At 28.8% G+C, this 15,969-nt stretch overlaps 1 protein-coding gene across 1 annotated transcript; it reads right to left on the bottom strand.

The window, feature by feature from the left end:
- Nucleotides 1-11,667: 11,667 nt before the first annotated feature.
- On the bottom strand, nt 11,668-14,447 carry LOC124944581 (calcium-dependent protein kinase 1-like). Its single transcript, XM_047484875.1, has 7 exons — nt 13,298-14,447; nt 13,088-13,231; nt 12,859-13,011; nt 12,661-12,776; nt 12,409-12,576; nt 12,099-12,323; nt 11,668-12,025 (listed from the first exon to the last, which is right to left on the bottom strand). The coding sequence occupies exons 1-7, from the start codon at nt 14,097-14,099 to the stop codon at nt 11,894-11,896; spliced, it is 1,740 nt and encodes a 579-aa protein (XP_047340831.1). The 5' UTR covers nt 14,100-14,447; the 3' UTR covers nt 11,668-11,893.
- Nucleotides 14,448-15,969: the final 1,522 nt, after the last annotated feature.

Below are 15,969 nucleotides of genomic sequence, written 5' to 3'. Positions count from 1 at the left end.
ACAAATAACTTCATTCGATGTAGTATACAGATATCCTCCCATTGTCCACACACAATATGTTGTAGGAGACTCGAGAGTGGAAATGTGGATGTGTCATTGACAGTAAAGAACTTCACTTCAACTACTGAAGTTTCATTCGCAAAAAGCTCAGAACCGTATGAAATAGTTGTAGGACAAAATGAGAAAGAAGTTTACTTTGGAGGTGGGAAGTTGGGCATTGGTGAAGCTGTAGCCATAAGGCAACTCTCGGTCTAAAAGTTATTCCACAAGCTTTTATCCAAGTATTTTGGGTCCTTCCAAGTGCTGAAAAGGATTGGGGAAGTAGCCTACAGGCTGGAACTCGGAGGCAATACCAGGATACAATGTCTTCCATGTTTCACAATTGAAAATTTTCAAAGAATTTATACTACCATTATAGAAATTCCCCAACTTGGTGCACAAACTAACATGACATACAATATTGTGGGTGAACGGGACTTCGTGATGCAAGAGAAAAATAAATTAACCCCTTGTGGCCATATTTTTTTTTACAAAAAGACATATTCTAATCAATTGGGAAGGGAGAAAAATAGTAGACTAGGCGTGGAAAGATGTTAAAGTGATCATTCAATGCCCAGAGAGATGTTGTCAACCTGTAGGACCAGATCCAAGATCTCTTCATCGAGGACAATGAATATTTGAAAGGGGAATAATGCTGTGATCCCAAGATAGAATCGCACCCTGTAATATCTAATAGAGCATTTAGGTTGGATATGTGATTGTTGATTTTTCTGTTTTCTATTATTCAGTTTTCTTTCTTTTGTTTTCTTTTATTTACAAAATAAAATTCTATTAAATCCCAAATTCTCTTTCGATCATTTGTAACTAAATACTTTTGTGGGTTCAGCTTTTATATAAACTGAACTCACCCCCAATTACGGATATAAAAAGTTTTGTGAAAATTTGATTACTCTCCATTTGTATTTTCTGATTTCTTTCTTCGTCTTTAACTCTCAGACTATTAAGTATACTAATAATACTTTTTTCTCATTCTTGTTTCTTCTTCTATAATCATTGAATTCTCATTCTCATAATTCGTCCGCTGCACTTTGAATAACAAATTTCCCTCTTTACCTCTTGGTCTTTGAAATCAAGAAGAAACAGTAACCCTAGTTACAGATTCAAGTCGTAACACATTGTTGTAGAGTTACAAATGAAGCTGGAACCAACATACAAACACATTTGAGATAGATACTTTAGAAGATATCACATCCAAAAGTATAAGCACAACAATCAAAGACAATCTACAATAATGAAAAAAGGAGACGAGATTAAATTATCAGATAAAAAAGTCGATTTCAGTACAAAATCTGCACTTATGAAACTCAACTAAATGACGAACCATGGGATATTAAGATATTGCATGTCTTAGGGATGATAATTTTCCGACCACAACTCTCATTGCAACAAAGTTAGTTTAGAGCATATATATTGCGTGAGGACGAAGCTGAAAACGAGATGGGGCGTGCGATTTTTTGGCGAATGAAGTGAGCCATAGAGACAATTTGATGGATTTTATGATTATTTGGTATTTTTGAGCCATAGACAACCAAATGACAAAGTTAATTCAAACGAGAAAAGATGAAAGCGATAAAAACCTACCTAACTTCCTCTACATATACTAGAGTTCCGAATAAATCAAATTTTATGTCTGAAAATGAAGTTGAGCAGGATTGTATTTTAAGTGGAATGAGTAAAACAACCAAAAAAAAAAAAAAATTATCTATTTCGGAAAATAAATTAGCCAAGTATAAATTGGAACTATATACAGCCCAAAAGATTGGGGATAAATTATAGTTTCCAATGGATCATATTGTCAAAACTCAAAAGTATCTATCCAACAATAAGAAGATATCTAATTTATAAAATACAAAGATTGCAACCCAAAATGCAGAAAAACATGAATAGAGGAAGGAAACCCAACCTAAGTTTTATTCCATAACCACTTTTACTCCGACAACTTTCAACTTCTCTATTATTTGCCCTCTTTCATCCTTCGATACCCCTTCTTAAAGACAATCGGTGCCTTTTCCACGAAATCTTTGGTCAATCACTACTTCTTTGTTTTCATTTTCCTTCGTTTCAGGTTGGGCAAGTAGGCAAGATACCATCTTTAATTGACTGGGATAGATAGTATGAGTTAATGATAGAAGTTGTTTACTATATAAGTTTTTTTGGCAAATGAAGCCGCTTTGCAATCAAACTCATCTTTAGAAATCTTTAGACTGCTTTTAAATTGGGGGAGAGGATCTGCTGCCTAAATGAAGTTATCTCTTGCTGTCTATCTCATTTAACACTCACGGTAATTTTAATAAATTAGACAAATAAAAAATTATATATATATATATATATATATATGAAATAAACTCTAAATCCTAAATTTTAAATCTTAAATTTTAAACCCTAAATTCTAAATTCTAAATCTTAAAAATTTATATATATATGACATTTTATTTTAATATTCAATTTTCTCTTTCCTCTCTCCACTCCTATGAGACAGGAAATGAGACATTATCTTTGGAATAGCATATCCTAATTCTTTTAAATGACTCTACATAGCAACAAAAACTAATTTCAGAAATGAGAACCCACCAAACCAAGGGATTAAGAGAACCAGTTTTTGCACAATACAATAAAAAAAAATAACTTTTTTTATTATTTTTTTAAATTTTAATAATATAAAATAAGATATAAATAGTTAATATATTATAATACGAAAAGAAGAGATTAAAAAGGAGATAAAAAAATTTATATATATATATTTAATATGAAAAGAGAAAAAAAATAAGACTAATTATATAATATATAATTAATAATACTATTAAATATTAAAAAGATGTGGCTATACAACTCCTAATGAGAAATGAGAATGAAAAATTTTAAATTTTAACTTAGGTTGTTTAGTTCCGAAATGAAAAAGAAAAAGAAAAAGAAGAAAGCGTTTATGAAGAAGATTTATAAAATTTATAATGGTTTAAGATGGATGAAGAATTAAAAATAAGATGGTTTATATATTAAAACTGTGAAGGAGAGACATTGTAGATAAAAAAACAAATATTATAAAAGAATCAAAATATGCCACCTAAAAAATATAATAATACATGGACGGTTACATGACAAAAATTAATTATTGTTAACTTTTTTTTCTTATTTGAATAAATATAAACATAATTACAAGATTATAAATATACACAACAGATTTTCAGGTAATGAATAAATTTAAGAAATTGTTACTTTTAAATTTAAAAATAAATCTTATATTCTATGTGATATGTATTTAATATGAGAGGTTATATGTATTTAAGATGATAGAAAATTAAAATGTATTAATAATTTTAATAGATAACCTTTTAATAATATATTGTAAATAATATGTTAGTAATACAAATTTATATTTAAATATATTTAATTTTTTTTCTTTTATGGTTTTTTTAGCATGGTGTTTTCTTTTTCTTTTTACGTCACTTAAATTTGAATTTATATTGTGTTTGTTTGCATATTGTTTATCTAAATGAGATTGTATTGTTGATTATTTCTCTATTTTGTGTTCAATTCATTTTTAAACAGCAAAGCAGATTAAGTTATCAAATTTGAACTATTTTTTTTAATAAAGAATGACTGAAATTAATCTTTTAGTTGGAAGTCTCCTTCCAATTATCCTTTCATTATTTTTATGATTTTTTCACTTTTATATATATACAAAGTGAGTTATCATCTGGAAAAAAATGACTTATTTACCAACTTTAAGTTAAAGGCAATTTCACTATCCTTTAAAATATTTTGTATCAGATTCTTAAACATCATAATTTACTATTTTGTTCAATTTACTTTATTTCATTTCTTGTCATCGTAGATCTTTGAAGTTACTCTTAAAAAAATTACAAGTTTTTTTTGCAGCATTCAAATTTTATTTATTGTAAATTTATTATATTATTTAATATTTAGATTTTTATTTAATTGTATTAATTTTTTATGTTATTTTTTAACTCGTTGTTTAAAATAATAATAATTAAATCGTTTTAAAAAAATTGACTTGTCTTTTATTGTCATTATCAATAAATCACGCATGCATAATAATTTGTTCTGCCACAATGTGCTTAATTAATTATTCATATTCAGGATAATAAATAACGTATTTTATAATAAAGCAAACTAAAGAGGAATAAAGTTTCCAACATAGTCGTTGTTAGACCTTTAACCTTAAAATTGACCCCTCTTTGGAGAGTTGGTGAGCCGTGAGTCAATGCTCACTTAGAAAATGAGTCTATTATTGATGGTAGATGTCGTTTGTCTTAGGTAAAACTTGGTCTTCATCTTCATAGATTTTAGATTCATGTTTAGTTACAATTTAAAATGATAAAAATTATGTCTTAATATCTTGTCAAAACCGTTTACTCCAAATGTTTATTGAACAGTTATTTTATTTTTTATAAAATGTTTCGATCAAGATAATGTTCGGTCAACGTTTAAATAGTTTTACGAGTAGAATCAAATAAAAAAACATTTAATGTTAGAGAGAACCTTGAAATGTTGTTTCTAGTAGGTCGCACTTGTATGCCAATCTAGTTCTATTTGAAAGCAAGTTATACATAACACATTTCATAAACAATCATATTTTGATTTGATATTTATCTAATAAAACATTTGAGCTAACTTCTTACTTCTTTTTTTCAAACATTTTATGTTACTTGTTAGGGACATATCCTATATCTCTTTTGATTGATTAGTTTAGGGGTTTACTAGTGATCTGCCTTGAGTTTGAAACAATTGGTTCAAATGCTATAGTGTTGGAATTTTTAGGGTCACTTGTATAATAAATAATTGTGCATGTGTCATATTTAATATAAGCCAAAATAATGCGATCTAATGTGAAATTAAGTTTATGGCTTATGGGTGTATTTGTCATGAAAATAAAGTGAGGATACCTAAGTGACATTTCTAATTTTATGAAGGGGCTAAATTAGAAATTGTCAAACTATAATAACTAACTTATTGTTGTTTATATGTAACGGTAATGGTCCCCATTTGAAGTAATGTCAATTCTCCTTTGTGTCCCCATCAACAGAGAGAGAAATCCATTGACTTACTCATCAAATGGAAGAATCATTCCATATAAGGAAAGTTTAAGGAAAGAATCATTCAATCCATGCAAAGTTTAAGGAAATAGAAGATTCACTATTCATGTGATTAATTAAGGTACGTTTTCGCCGCATTCAAAATTTTAATTTCTCACATATTAAATTAGGATTTAATTAGGATAATTCTAACAATTGGTATCAGAGCCATCCTAATTTACTAATTTAATTATGTGAGAAGATTTTATATCATTCGGTTTAAGATATATATGCATGAATTTATGATAATTTCAAATAATATATATATTGACAATTTTAAATCACATCAATAATATTATTAGGAATAAATATATTGATTTTGATAATATTATTAAGAATATATATATTTTAGATATGAAATTTTAAATCGGATTATACATATATATATATATATATATTTCATTAATATTGATATATCTTTAAATTAAGATTATATGATATATCATGAAGATTGATGCGAGATATTTGAATTATCTCATAAGATCCCTAGATTTAGGGATATTTAGTTTTCGGATTATTTATATTGGTTTTGATAATTTCAAATTAATTAAGGAATATATATTGATTTTGTCAATCAATTTGATGAAGAATATATATATATATATATATATATATAAATTTGAAAATTTTAATCTGAAATATATATATATATATATATTTATCTTTCAAGATTTATATATTCTGAATTAAAATTAAATTTTATGAAGTCTATCATAAAAATATGAAAATTGATGATAGATTAAGGGATATTTGAATTTAATACATGATTAAGATAAGATGATCATGATATGAATATTTGAATTTTTTCTCATGATTTCGGAATATAAAGATAATTGAATTTATGAAATAATTGAGTACGAAATATAAAGATTTATCCTAAATTTATGGATATTTAGAAAATTTATGGATATTTAGATTCTCTCTAGGTTAAGTTCTATATATATGATATTTAGATTCTATCGGTTAAACGGTTAAATTTATAGATTTATGAATATTTAAATTCTTCAAATATTTATGAACGGTTAAATGATGTTATTTAATAATGTTTACTAGATTTATGGATAATTAGGATAATTAGATTCTCGTTTAGATTTTCTTGTTAAAGTTGTTAAAAGAGGAATTATATGTTTTAAAGTTTAGATTTTCTCGTTAAAGGAGGAATTATCCGTTTTAAATTGACGGTTGATATTGGTTTAGATTTTCTCGTTAAGGGGAGAAATTCTCTGTTTTAATCTAGATTTTCTCGTTAAAGGGAGAATTTTTTTTTTTTTTAAAAAATTAACCGTTTTAAATTGACGGTTGATATTTGTTGTTAAAGGATTAAATAATATATAATATATATTATAAATCAAAAGAGAATTAAGTAATAATGTTTAAGGTTATATATATATATATATATATATAAATCAATATATAATAAAATTTTAATTATATCCTTTATTTTAGGATTAAAAGATTAAGGTTAATGATTATTAATAAATTAGTTAATAATTGGATTTAGGCTTATATTTAAAATTTGGTCTAATAAATCTTCCTACGGTATAATTTTATTTTTTATAATAAAATAAATTATATGTTTCTTTAGAAAATCATATATTTGATTTGGATTATACAATAATATAACATTTAAATTCAAATTAATGATATTATTGTTCATTATTTGGATTGTATTGATTGATACAAATAATCACCAAAGTGACAATGTTTGTTGAAATTAATTCAAGACAATTTTGAATGGTAGTATTGTGTAATTCATGTGATTATATTATTTGGCCCAAAGGCTGATAATTAATTGACAGAATTGCATTAATACTTGTGATGATAAATATGTAATAACTATAAAGTCTTATTTATGTGAATAATTAATCCATCCAAAGATAGATTGATTATTTGACATGTCTTATTATTAATGTTTGATCATTACACCAAAATACTATTAGCAATTAATATTACTGTCCAAAGACTTGATATTAATGTTGCATTAAGTATTTTGAGATGAGATAAATCATTATTTGAATTTAGTTGTTACTTAAGTTTATAAATGTGAGCAACTAATTTATTTAATATCCTAAATAATTAAGGGTTATAATTTTTTTATGATGTCAAGTTAAAGATATTTTTTTTTAGACGAGACTACAATATTTGTTTTGAGGATATTGAGTTTGAGGGGAGAAATGATTGTGTCTTTAAAAATGATTTAGATCAATAATTCCTATTGTGGAAGATTTGATTTATATCTCAAGTGTTTTGACATTGATAAGAATTTTATTGATATTGAGGATAATGTTCAAAAATCAAGAGTAACAAGACAATATGATCAAACTCATTAAGTACAAACTCAACAACCTCAAAATCAAGTGTCTTTATGACAATCCAATTTAATTGAATTACTCTTTAAGAACAATTTATGGTACTCATTACATATTTTGATATGGAGCTTCACCAAAGTAGATGTTAAGAGGTTTTTCCAATAGAGACATTGAAAAAACAATTTGGTGCAATGAGAATACTTTGTGTCGAGAGACCAAATTAATATGGTTTGCAAATTAAAGAAATTAATCTATAGACTTAAAGAAGCGGCTCGTTAGTGATACCACAAATTTTACAAAATAACAATTCTCTCTTTTGGTTTTGAGGTGAATTTAATTGATTATTCGTGTATCACATGTTCAGTGGGAGTAAACGTCTATTTTTGGTTTTATATGTGGGTGACATTTTGTTTGTCACAAATTTTGCTTGACATTAAGTAGCCAATACTTACGAGATATTTGAAAAGAATTAAGAATTAAATGCTCACATATAGAAAGTCGGAAAGTCTTGAGATCATTGAGTATTCTGACTCCGATATTACGAGATGCCAAAATAGTATGAAATCTACTTCGGATAATATTTTTCGCTAGCTGGTTTTGTCATTTCTTGAAGAAGTGTCAAACAAACACTTATGGCGTCATCCACTATTACAGCGAAATTTATAACATGTTACTAGGCATCAAATTAAGTGATTTTGACATCAAGTTTAGTTTATGAAATAAATGATACAAAGTGGATAAATTTCTATAAAATATATATGTACAAACTCTATGGTTATGAACCTCATGCCAATAAGTTTATCATCTAATGTTTTTCATGAGGATATTGCTCGTATGAGTGTTGTAGAGATCAACGATCTCTAACTTCAGTGAGAGTTTGTAATTTTGACATCTTCCAATTTAATTATTTTATAGATATTTATAAAGTTTTTATTCTGATCAGAACTTAAGTATTATTCAGTTCATTACACTTTGTATAATTATGTTTAAAGTATGATCTCACTAAAGTTAAGTAGGACCAGTTGAAAATTGACATGAAAAGATCACCTTGCATGAAATTTTCATTCCTCACATTCATGATATGATTTGTCAATTAATTGTATTGATTTATGTGATCATTGTTGGGTCTAGTTGTGCTTAAATACAACGACGAGCTCTTTGGTCCTATATTGATATAATTAATTGATAAAATTGTTTATACAACATATGATTAAGATGACATAAAACTTCAGGCGCATTATGGTTGATACATTTATTTTTGTACAAACGTGACCCAGTGGGAGATTGTTGGAATTTTTAGGGTCACTTGTATAATAAATAATTGTGCATGTGTCATATTTAATATAAGCCAAAATAATGCGATCTAATGTGAAATTAAGTTTATGGCTTATGGGTGTATTTGTCATGAAAATAAAGTGAGGATACCTAAGTGACATTTCTAATTTTATGAAGGGGCTAAATTAGAAATTGTCAAACTATAATAACTAACTTATTGTTGGTTATATGTAACGGTAATGGTCCCCATTTGAAGTAATGTCAATTCTCCTTTGTGTCCCCATCAACAGAGAGAGAAATCCATTGACTTACTCATCAAATGGAAGAATCATTCCATATAAGGAAAGTTTAAGGAAAGAATCATTCAATCCATGCAAAGTTTAAGGAAATAGAAGATTCACTATTCATGTGATTAATTAAGGTACGTTTCCGCCGCATTCAAGATTTTAATTTCTCACATATTAAATTAGGATTTAATTAGGATAATTCTAACATATAGATCCATTGTTGTAGTCTTACTTATTTTTTTATTCTACTTTGAAAAAATTTAACGTCATTTTATTAAAAACCCAAAAGTGAGAGAAATGCTCCATTATCAAAACTAAACACACCATAACTTTGATTAAAAATATCAAACTTTAGAATATCTGATTAGAAAAAAACAAAAAAAACAAAAAACAAAAGATTAAAGACAACTAAAGCATATATATCGATACTACTAAACATTCTTGTTCAATTTTGCCAATATCATTTTCGCTATTTTCGGATCTCAATCGTCTGCTCTCGCAGCCCACCTACTTTGCATAATCACTTGTTTGACTCTAGACTTTATAATTAGTGATTGAACTGTTGCATTTGATAATGACTATTTGCGAGCATTGACCTCCTTTCCTTGGATTAGTTTCGTTTTAGAGGAGAATAACACTAATTTGATTAAAAAAATAAAAAATTATGTTTCAGTATTTTAGGATTTCACTTTTACTTGCACATTTTTTTGCTTCATTTTTGTCTAATTTTTTCGATCTATTTTCAAAATTTCCTCTTCAGTTTCCTCCACTGTATTTTTATAACTTTCTTTCTTTGATTTTTCTTTACTTTCATTTCCCGATTCTTTCTCTTTTCCTTACTTTGATTCTTCTTCATTTTTCATCCTATGAGTCTTATTATTTTTCTATGATTCTTCATCTTACCTTTTCTTCGATTTTCATCATTCACATCCTATGTATCTCCATCTTTAGCTTCCTCATTCTTGATTCTTCAATTTCAACATTTTTATTCTACTTTTAAACTTTTAGTTTTCATGTTGTTCTTCAATTGTTTTAGTATATTTATTACTGGGATGTTCAAAAGTATTGCAGAATGCACATCTGTTTGGCATCTATTTATACGTAATATTCATTTATGTGGATTTGCCTCTTCTGTCAATTACTGTCATTTTTGTTGGTAAGTGTTTTTAGGATGCACTTCAATGTTTATCCTAGTATATGTGATGTGTTCTTTTTTTCTCTATTATTGAGTTCATATACAATGATTTTCCCAAAAGATTAGCGAAATGGCTAAGTGTTTCTGCATTATACATATGAGCTGGAATGTTCATTAGTTTGAACCAAATTTGGGTTGTTTCTTTCGGTTTGTTGAGTTGATTCATACATTTAGACCATTTTTCCAGCTTCATACAATTTGACCCAACATATGAGTGTCCCAGCTTTAGAATATTTTCCAGATTTGTTCTCTGTTTTAATTTCAAGAAATAGAGATCATGAATATTTTCTAATACATTTTCCAGTCCTATATGCTCCCATTGCTTTAGCAAAAACATCATTAGTGACTAGAAATGAAAATGATTCATACCTATGTAGTTCATAACAACTACATTTTCTCATTTTTAATGCATTTTTTTCCACTTCAGCAGATAATTTAAATTCCAAATGAAATTTAAGAATCTTAACTTTTGGTTTAAAATTTCCTAAATAAGTTTTGCCTTTATATTTTCTCCTGATCTTCAATTTTCTATTTTGTATTTTTCTTCCAGACTTCGTTAATTTTTCAGCTGAAATTACTTTTGATAGTTGATAGTGTAGGTCTTAGTTTTTGGCACTACTAGTAAAGAGAATTTTTATTATATTTAATATCGATTTGTAAAAAATAGGTGATAAAACCTAGTTTGATGAAGGGTTAATCATAAATGGAAAACTCAACCATATAAAAACTTATATTATTTTCCTTGAGGTAATAAAAACATCTTTACAAAACAAAACAAAAAACTATTGTCTAATTGATATTCTCATTAGAAAAATTAATATCATTCTAAAAATATGTATAATTGTTGTGTTTGAAGATTAATATCCACTACATATCCCTTTTTCTTTTTTGTTCTCAAGGGGAAGTCATATCTTGGGAAAAAAATTGATATTATGGAATGATATCATGTTTTGGATTTAGGTCTTAATGAAATTGATATTGGTTGATTGTTTCACATGATATATCCTTTTAACATTCTTGATTGATGTTATGATATCTTGATTTATTTGAATGCATGATTATGAATTGATGTTTATAATTTGTTGAATACCATTGGTTGCATGCCTTGAAGTGATCTTTTAAGTTCAAATGATGATGTCAAAATTACTATTGCAATCTCGAATGATTCGTTTCGGGTGTTGGTCCTCGTGTTGGACATCCCTCTTCCTATCTTTTTCCAGGCGAACCAAGGGGCGTGAAAAAATGTATTCAGGGGTTCTAATTCGTTGGAATTTACTTGGTCGAACTATGAATTTCACGATTTATGTGACTTCAAGGCGTTAAAGACCCTCCAGTCCCCGCCATAGACACTCGTTCCCTTGTTTTGATTCAGAATGCAAACTTAGGTTAATACATCGCTATTTTAGTTTAGACTAAAATGTATTTATATTTTATAACTTTTGAGCTATAGAGAAAAATAATGATAAATTTCATAAACAGAGGCCAATATGTCAATTGAAATACACACTTCATGAACAAGGCTGCCCAAACACCATTTCTCCTCAATTGCTATACAAATCATAAACTAGCTAGCTAGATACACTCTTTGGCAAGAACAAACAGTAATCATACATGTGTCTCTGTAGGAGATAGAGATGAAGATAAACATAAAGAAATAGATTCTTGTTACCAATGTTATAGCTTTAATCCTTCTTTGAACCTAATGCTGAAGCTGTTTTCCAGTCCTTTCTTCTTCACACCTCCTCCTACAACTGGATTTCCTTTTTGCATCATGGCTGAAAACTCATTGTAATCTATACGTCCATCCTGATAACATTTTGCAGAATCAAAAGTTTATTCTACAAACAGCAATTAAAACTCGATCCAATTCAAAACTTACATTGTCCTGGTCCACATCTTGGATCATTTCTTCCAAACGGACATCTGTTATGCCAAACTCCTCACAGGCTTGCTGCAGCTCATCTGCTGTGATATAACCGCTTCCATCCTTGTCAAAATAATTGAAAGCAGCAAACAAGTTATCTTCCCTCTCTATCTTGTTCAAGTGAAGCATTGCAGCAATGAATTCCCCATAGTCAATTGTTCCACTGTTATCAATGTCGGCCTGCAATTTAAGATAAAAAAAAATTGGATCTTTTTCAGATAAATTGTCAATATTGCAGTTACTAGTTAGTCCTAATAATACTTACAGCTTTCATTAGATCATAAATTTCGGACTCGTTAAGATTGGCACCAACTCTTTTCATTCCGTCTTTAAGTTCTTCAAAGGTGATATGCCCACTGTTGTCTGTATCAATCATTTTGAACATTTCTTTCAGACCAGCAATCTCTTCTTCAGACAGGTTCTCTGCAATCACCTGAACAAAAAAAAACAAAATTGAAAAATCATATACTTTTTGCTGAAAATAATACAAATTTATTGGGCAACTCGAGATACTTACTCTAAGAACTATCTTCTTGAGCTTGTTCAATGCGGAAAATTGTTTCAAACGACTTAAAACAGCAAAATCAAGAGGCTGGTCAGGAGCCACACCATCGACCTGAACCCATGGGTGGCCTGCAGAACAAAAACCACTGTCAGACACAAGATTTCAGACCAAAAAAAGTATATACTATAATAAATCAACCAACCAACTCACATAAAACTTCATGTGCAGTTATACGTCGTCTTGGATCTCGAACAAGCATTTTCTTGACTAAATCCTTGGCATCTTCAGAAATACTTGGCCAAGGATCTGATGAGAAGTCAAGATCACCATTCAAGACCTGCTCAAATATTCCTTGCTCTTTTTCTACAAAATTAAAAGTCAATTAAAAGCATAATGTCTGATTCATTGAGGAATAAAATAAACATACAAGATTCCTCACCAGCCCAGAAAGGAGGCACTCCACTTAATAAAATGTAAACTATAACTCCAGCACTCCAAACATCTGCTTCAGAACCATATCGCTTTCTCAGCACCTCTGGAGCAACATAATAAGGACTTCCCACAACATCACTAAATTTTTCTCCTGCAGTTTCTCAATCAAATTAAAGAACAAAATCTCAAGAAGACACACACAACATGTAACATATACCTGGCTTAAAGAATATGGACAATCCAAAGTCGATTGTTTTGAGAAGTGAATCCTCCTTCTGATCCACAAACAGGAAATTTTCAGGTTTAAGATCTCTATGCATAACCCCAAGAGAATGACAAGCTTCCACAACTCCAACTATAGTTCTAGTAAGCTCAGCAGCCTTTCTCTCGGTGTAATGTCCTCGTTTTATAATCCTATCGAAAAGCTCACCTCCAGCACATATCTCCATAACAAGATGAACCGCCACAGCATCCTCATACGCTCCTTTGAATGATATCACATTAGGGTTCCCAGCCAAATGGTGCATTATCTGAATTTCCCTCCTCACATCCTCCACATCCTCATCTGTTAACAATTTCCTCTTGGCAATTGACTTACAAGCATACTCTTTTCCACTGACCTTCTCCACACAAAGGAAAGTTGTCCCAAACTGACCCTGTCCTAGCTTTTTCCCTATTCTGTAGAATTCCTTCAGATTCCCGGTTTTCTTTTGCAATACAGAACCAGTTCGAAGGCCTGCACTAGCAACCCTCTTTATCTTTGGAGGTTTAACGGGTTTCGAAGGTTCCTCTTCTTCTTTCGGCATTGTCATTTGCTCAGGCGGTTTACTTTGGACTGCTGTGGGCATTTCCATATCTCTAGTGGGATTAGAAGTTTCCCGCGTGTTATCTCCTCCATTGGTGTTGGTAGGAGCAGCAGCAACACCACCATCAGAGATCCGTCTTCTCCAAACTGCATCAGAAACCGATTGGAATAAACCCTGTCTTGAAATGCTTGGTCCAACACAATTGTTTCCCATTGTTAACAACAAAATCCACCCCTGCCCTTTATATTACTTGGGTCCCCTTTAGTTGAAGCTCAGATCGTCGGGTCAAAAGCGCAAAACATGAGATGGGAGGGACAAACAAGTGAATAGATGAACTAATATATAATATATAACATACAGTTGAGTTGAAGAAACCCATCAGAGGGTGAGATCATATCCAGCCAATATTTAACAGATAATCAAAATTAGGAGAAAGAAAGTGAAGATATCAAACTTGGGGCAAAATGGGATCTTGAAAAGAGGAAATTAAGGTCGGACAGAGTTTGGAAACTGCGGAATTGTAAAAGTCTTCCTGGGATTTACAAGCTGGTTTATATAGTAGTAGACTTGAAGAAAATGAAAAAGAATAGACAAAAGAGAAAAAGAAAAAGAAAAAGAAAAAGAAAAGTCAATGTCCTAGTTAGATGAGAGATGGATAAGACTTAATACTAGTTAAATGAGAAATTTTATTATGATCAACGCATAAAATATTCGGATAAATTATTCTAGCCGCGTAACGCAAATCACAGAATCGTCACACGAAGAGAAAGCCTATGAAATTACCTCGACACATAACGTGAAGGGCACGATCATTCTGAACTTTTCACAGGTTTTTTTTTTCGCGAGACGATCTTGCCCTCCACGTTACGCGGCAAAGTAATTTCGTCAAAATATTTTGAAATGGTCATTTGCGCAATTAAATTTATGCGTCAGTCACCAACACATTTAATGACATTTTTAGGATCATTTCGTCAAATTTCTCGATTAAATCCTAATGAATCTGAACTATTTTTCTTGTTGATAACAAAAAAAAAAAAAAAAAATTATATATTAAATGAAACTTAATATATATATATATTCTATGAACTTAGCACCTTCCTATCTACCTACCTACAAAGTTATTTATTTTATCACTTCAACTAATGTAGTATAATTAAAGTGTGATAGAGCTTCTTTTAATATTGTTTTCTCTATATATTTTTTATCTCTGACGCGGTTTATATTTAATGATAAATTAAATATGTTACTTTCCAATAAATTATAGTTTATATTTTAATGAGAGTGTTTCATTAAGTATGTTTTTTTTATATATAAAATAAACAAATAAGTGATAAAAATTTGATCATTGAAAGGGTTAATATCTTTATGTAAATAAATTTGATCACATCTTTAAAATGAAACAAAAGACTGTTATCAATATTAAGAAAGTATTTTGAATAAAAAGATATTATAAATTTAATAAAAATCATTGCATAAAAACTGTTTTATTTTAAAGTAATTGACAATATTTAGAAAATAAAATAAAAGAAGAGACAACTTTACTTATAATTTGATTTTCTTTTTAGTTTAAAGTCTGAAGGAGGAAAAGAAAAAAAATTGATGTCTGTGTTCTTAAATAAAGTCCAGATTGGTAATTAAAGTATACTAAGATAAGAAAGTCAACTTGACTAGATTGGTTAAGTGCCTACTGCCTTAGGGTTTAACACTTCAAAAATTAATAAGAAACTCAATATAAGAATTAACGTTTCGACATTGTTCAAATCTGAAAAACGGGAATAGTTCCGACACTCGAAATATGTAACAGACATTTTACTTCGCGATAGTCTTAGCATGACATTGTTCAAATTCTTTTCAATCTTAGTTAATAATTATGAAGTATAAAAGGGAGACATGTTCTCTAATTTATTTGACATAATTTTAAATAGTGCTTTAAATGTTATTTTTTTTTTATAAATTATTTACCTAATTTTGATTGAGATAGATTTAGAAATGTTAAAATTATATTATTTGCATTTGTTAAATTGATTATTTTTTTCCTTAGAAGAAAACTATAATCATGTAATTATATGCAATATAAATATTT

The sequence above is a fragment of the Impatiens glandulifera genome, chromosome 7 (genome assembly GCF_907164915.1).
Source record: "Impatiens glandulifera chromosome 7, dImpGla2.1, whole genome shotgun sequence".
NCBI lineage: Eukaryota > Viridiplantae > Streptophyta > Magnoliopsida > Ericales > Balsaminaceae > Impatiens > Impatiens glandulifera.
The sequence above is the reverse complement of the archived record's forward strand: the minus strand, read 5'-3'. Positions and strand labels throughout refer to the sequence as shown.

What these genes read in the sequence shown, in the direction of transcription:
- LOC124944581 (XM_047484875.1), bottom strand. Translation starts at nt 14,099, where the DNA reads ATGGGAAACAATTGTGTTGGACCAAGCATTTCAAGACAGGGTTTATTC. An exon ending in TCAAGAAGATAGTTCTTAGA is followed by an intron (nt 12,577 to 12,660) that starts GTAAGTATCTCG and finishes TTTTTTGTTCAG; the next exon opens with GTGATTGCAGAGAACCTGTC. An exon ending in AAGATGTGGACCAGGACAAT is followed by an intron (nt 12,026 to 12,098) that starts GTAAGTTTTGAA and finishes AAATGTTATCAG; the next exon opens with GATGGACGTATAGATTACAA.